The sequence below is a fragment of the Vicia villosa genome, linkage group LG4 (assembly GCF_029867415.1).
Source record: "Vicia villosa cultivar HV-30 ecotype Madison, WI linkage group LG4, Vvil1.0, whole genome shotgun sequence".
Classification (NCBI taxonomy): domain Eukaryota; kingdom Viridiplantae; phylum Streptophyta; class Magnoliopsida; order Fabales; family Fabaceae; genus Vicia; species Vicia villosa.
In genome coordinates, this window is record NC_081183.1 from 196,840,818 (window position 1) to 196,846,588 (window position 5,771).

A 5,771-nucleotide genomic window follows, 5' to 3' on the forward strand; every position below is an offset into this window, starting at 1 on the left:
TTGAAAGAGTCTACGGCAACTGGGAGGAATCGTACCAACAACTTCCTCGCTACCTGGCTGCACTGCAATTGTATTCACCTGGGACTGTTAGTATATTGGAGACACTGCCGGCACAATCCCAGGACGGAACCCCTCTCGAAGGTAATGGAATCTTCCATAGACTATTCTGGGCGTTTCGACCATGCATCGTCGGTTTTGGTTTTTGCAAGCCGATTATTCAAATTGATGGAACGTGGCTGTATGGGAAATACAAGGGAACTTTGTTGATGGCGGTCGCGCAGGATGGAAGTAGCAACATTTTTCCAATAGCCTTTGCTTTGGTAGAAGGGGAAACAGCTGCTGCTTGGGGTTTCTTTCTGAAGAATCTCCGAGCTAGAGTCGCTCCACAACCTAATCTTTGTTTGATTTCTGACAGGCACGCTTCTATTGACAGCGCATACAACAATCCGGCAAATGGTTGGCACAACCCTCCCTCTAAGCATGTCTACTGTATTAGGCATATAGCACAGAATTTTATGAGAGAGATCAAGGATAAATTTTTGAAGAACCACTTGGTGAACGCGGGGTATGCCTTAAACCAACCTGGATTTCAATACTACCGCCGAGAAATAGCGTTGACAAATCCAGATGCAGGGAGGTGGATTGACAGCATTGATAGAGCGAGATGGACTAGGTCATACGACGATGGGGCTAGGTGGGGCCACATGACTACAAATCTTGTGGAATCAATGAACGGGGTTTTCAAAGGCATTCGAAACCTACCTGTAACTGCCTTGGTTAGTGCTACGTATTTTCGGATGGCAACTCTGTTCGCCACAAGAGGTAAGCGGTGGAATTCAGTGTTACAACACAACAGGTCTACAGCGATGTGTGTATGAAATATATACAACAGGAATCTGCCAAGGGTAACACTCACCGAGTGACCGAGTTCGACCGTCATGGCCACACCTTCAGTGTAAAGGAAACAATTGACCACAACCAGGGACTTCCACGACAACAGTATCGCGTCAATATCCCAGATCGTTGGTGCGACTGTGGCCAATTTCAAGCATATCGCATGCCTTGCTCCCATGTCCTTGCAGCATGTTCACATACTCACTTTGATGCATTATCTTTGGTATCAGAAATTTACAAGGTATCAACGTTGCTCAACGTATACGACAACTACTTTCCGGTGGTAGCAATGGAGGCATATTGGCCTGTGTACGAGGGGGAAACAGTTTGTCATAACGATTTAATGCGTCGGAATAAAAGCGGTCGACCAAACAGCAGGCGTATTAGAACCGAGATGGACGTAACTGAAAAAATGCAGAGGAAGTGTAGTATATGTCGTGAGGTAGGACATAATAGGACCAAATGTCCCAATCGTGGATCTAGTTCCACAACATAGTTATTAGTTTCGATGATGTTTGTAATTTACTTTTTCAATGAAATGAACTTTTTTTTATAAATTTTATGGGTTACAACACAAAAAAAATTACCAAATAAATAATGGATTCATGATACATATTGAAAGGAATTACCAAATATTACCATGGAAAAAATATTTGGAACCAATAAAATTTACAAACATTTAAGAGAAAATAGTACCGAAAACATTAATATTGAAGAGAAAATAGTACCAAAAACATTAATATTTGGAACCAATAAAATTCCACTGCAATTTGTTATTGTTTTCTTCTTATTGCTTCTATTTTTTTAATCATTTTCTGCTGCTTCATATTATTTCCAATGATTTTATCCCTTAATTGTATTTTTTTTACTTGCAAACTAGGAGTTTGAAAATAACTTTCCAGCCCAACGTGAATATAGTTTGAAAATACATATTTGAGAATTAGATTAATATTTTTGGAGATCTTAATTTAAGTAGAAATGATTGAGGTTAGTCGGTCACTACAAATTATCAAGAAAAAAAATTAAAATTAAATATCAAATATCAATCTTCAAATATCAACAAAATATTACCATGGAAAAAATATTTGGAACCAATAAAATTTACAAACATTTAAGAGAAAATAGTACCGAAAACATTAATATTGAAAGTAAAAAATTACCGAAAAAAAATTTAAGATAAAATTTACAAACATTTAAGAGAAAATAGTACCGAAAAAATTATTGAAAGTAAAAAATATTGAAAGTAAAACATTAATATGGAAAAAAAATTAGTTAAAAAATCCATGTTGAAATAATATTTGAAAAATATAACATAAAAAAAATTTAGAATAAATTATGTTAAAGAAAAAAAATTACAAAAAAAAAAGAAAAAAAAATAAGGGGGGGTGTTGTCGCCAGGGGGGGTGGCGACAACACCTAAAAAATACACGTAGGCGCCAGGCCCACTGGCGAACACTCTTCTGGCCCATTGTTGTCGCCACCCCCCCTGGCGACAACGTGTATTTTTTTGCTGAAAAGTGACATTTGTGTAATTTTTTTGAAAACCTAGTTATTTTTGGAATTTTTTTTAAAAATATGGTTATTCAAAAAAAAAATTCACATTACTAAACAAATAAACAGATGTATTATTTCCAAAATTATTTTATTGACCAAGATCCAACCGGTTTGCTAATGTAGTATATATATTGCAATCTCGGTCCAACGTCACAAGAATTTTCTAATCAAGAAATATTTATATATCCATATATAACTCTCCTAAATAGATTTTAAAAACACCCTAAAACAAGTTGTTTGCTTTGTAACACCTCAATGATAGTGTGATCTAAGAACAATCTATATAGAATTCCAACTTCGAATCGAACTCGGGTATGTCAGTGCTATCTAGAAGATTGGTGTTGTTTAGCATTATTTCCCACAGGTTTCTTGAGCCTCAAAATCTGAATCCTTCTCTGTCTTGCTTGAGCTGCCCTTACTTTACTCAAATCTATATTTGCTTCAAATGAAAAGTTCAAATCTGGAATTGATAATGGGCCCATATTATCGATCTTTCGGCCCAATGAAGATGATGCCACTCCAAACGACGTCGTTGGACCCGGCCCAAAATTGTTGGCATCATGATTGGGCATTTGCTTCTTTTGCTCGGCATTTTGAGCAGTGGAATTGGAAGTGTTGACTGAATTTTTGATGATATCATTCAATTTCATTGGGTTATTAATTTCTAAATTGGGGTTTTTGTATTCATCTTTGGGACCATTAATATTTAGCTGTAAAAATAGCAATTTCCATATATCAAAAAAACAATATTGGCCCCACCATATATACAATACAACAAATGTAAAACAAACAAGTCCAAAAAAATAATATGGATCTAATGAATAAATATTAATTACTAAAGGATAAGCAAAGTAATCCCAGAAGACACAAAGATAAATAATAATAAAGTAGATGAAATTTTGTGAAAAAATTGGGAATTCATAATAATAAAGAGAAAAAGAGCATACCTCTTTCCCCTTTGCTTTCAATTCGGAATTGAGTAACTTCAATTGTTCATAATCACATTTAACTTTTGCAATCTCCTGTTTGCATTTTAAACATCAAACATTCAGAAAAACAAAAAATCAACAAAAAAAAACGTATATCATGAAAATCCGAATAATTAACAATTAAATAGCAAAAAAAAACTTACTTGATTGATGGAGTGTTTAGTTTTCGTTAAATCTTCAATAACATTAAGATAATACTCTTTCTTCTGTTTACACAAAAACCATAACTCAAAATTCAGTAAAACCAAAAATAAAATTTAGAACTATAAAATTGGGTATTTTTTCCCCACAAAACAACGTTATTATGGAAAAAATAATAGAAAGCCTGAAATTTTTTTTTACCCTTTTGAGAGAAGTTCTTCTTTCCGAATGTTTAATCTTGTCATCTGATTCAGTGGCTGGAAACGAATGAGGGGTTGTTGGACTTGAAGCTTTGACTTTAACGGCGTTAGAAGGAGGAGGTGGAGGAACAACGGTGGTGGTGGCGCCGCCATTAGAAGGAGGTGTATTACGAATTGCAGATCTCTTCTTTCTACACCTCCATGAGTATGGTACATGACTGAACAAAGAGAAAGAATGATGCAAGTTAGCAAGAATTTCAGCACTTTCAATCTCACTCTCAAACCAATCGCTACTACTCTGTTCCATATCTCTCTCTGTTTTTTTGGGTTTGAAATTGTCGAAGAAAAAGGGTTTTATAGATAAAACAGTGAACGAAGAAGAAGAAGAAGAAGAGGAAAAGTGAAAAATGGGAGAAGTTTGCGAAATCTTCGTTCCTGTTATTTCACGGCGAGAGAAAAGGCTCAGGTATTAAGACGCTGACACGTGTCCATTTGGAAATCACGTTTGCGCCCCATTACATAACTAGGGTTTATAGCTGTTTTTTCTTCTCAAGACAAGCTTGTGCTATGATTTAGAAATGTGATTTAATATTTTTAATTTTTAATAATAATATTTAATAATTAATAATAAATCAGTACTGCTTAATGAGTGTTTTTTATATGAGGAATGCTATCCATACACTAGAATCATACACCACATTGATACACCGTAGCTCTTAAGTTTTTCTTTTGTCTATGGCACAAGTTCCAATGGTTATAAAAAATAAATAAATAATCCAAACATAGAGAATACCGTATGAATATACGGTGTGGAGGTAACATTCAGTGTACCTCTAGCATTTCTCTTTTTATATATAGGAAAAGCCTCAACAATATAAACAGAAGATAGTTATTTAAAAGAAGAAAAAAAAGTTAGTAGACGTTAGACTATGTCAAATTTATGATGTGTAAAAATGGTTTAACCGAGTCAAATATTTTTACAACTCATAAATAAAATAATAATAATAATAAAATAATTTTTTAAAACCTCATCACGTACACAAATAATAATAAAATTAATAATTTATAATAAAAATTTGAGCAAATAAAATCAACAATAAATAATTCACTATAAAAATGTGTTACTAACCTGCAATTTTTACTATAATAACAAGATTGCAAATCCACAAAACAACTTTTACACATACTCTCCATATTTATAATGGTTTTTATTTTATTTTTTCATATTAGTAGATGTGGGACTTAAATTTGTACTCATTTTAACAAATCTCCTTACTCAATTATTAAACTTCATCTTTAAAATGTAAAAGATGGTCTTCATAGTTAACCATGTTTGCAGAAGAATCACTCTTCAACTTCATTGTCTTCTTTTTTAGACTTCACATGTTCTTCATATATTCTAGACATGTGCTAGAAAAATCAATTTAAAACAAATGAAATAGGCTAGAATTATCAACAAAATCAATTTCTTAATAAGTATTTTAAACACTCTTAATATGTTTTAGAGTTGGAGCCCAAGAATACCCATAATAATTCAACCTTAATCAAGTTTGCACAAGACCGACGAAAATTTGAATGGCGATGAATGTCTGAAGTTTTAGTGAAGATGATGTATGTTTTTTGTGTTAATTTTCTGAATTTGAAATGCTCCATTTATAGCGCAAAGTGATGATGATTCACACGGTTGCGACTCTTGATAAAACACACTTTCAACAACTTTTTTGTCAAATGTTACGTTGTTTCGTCTAAAACAACACTTTTACCAATTGTTGCACTATTTCGTCTAAATCAACAGTTTCAGAGCATTTCTTATTCTGACTGCATTCTTCAACGTTTACCAAGCGTTGCCTATTTTTGATTCAAAATACAAACAACATACTACAACACTTCACGAATTGTTGCATATTTTCAAATTCAAATACGAACTTCACATGCATATTTTTCTTGTCATTATGGAACACACCCATGGTGATTAATTATTATTAAATATTAA

General features: G+C 33.3%; 1 protein-coding gene across 1 annotated transcript; it reads right to left on the reverse strand.

The window, feature by feature from the left end:
* Positions 1–2,086: 2,086 nt before the first annotated feature.
* LOC131596699 (uncharacterized) lies at positions 2,087–4,309 on the reverse strand. Its single transcript, XM_058869427.1, has 4 exons — positions 3,780–4,309; positions 3,581–3,643; positions 3,396–3,470; positions 2,087–3,158 (listed from the first exon to the last, which is right to left on the reverse strand). Exons 1-4 carry the CDS (start codon positions 4,083–4,085, stop codon positions 2,772–2,774), a joined length of 831 nt encoding a protein of 276 aa, XP_058725410.1. The 5' UTR covers positions 4,086–4,309; the 3' UTR covers positions 2,087–2,771.
* Positions 4,310–5,771: the final 1,462 nt, after the last annotated feature.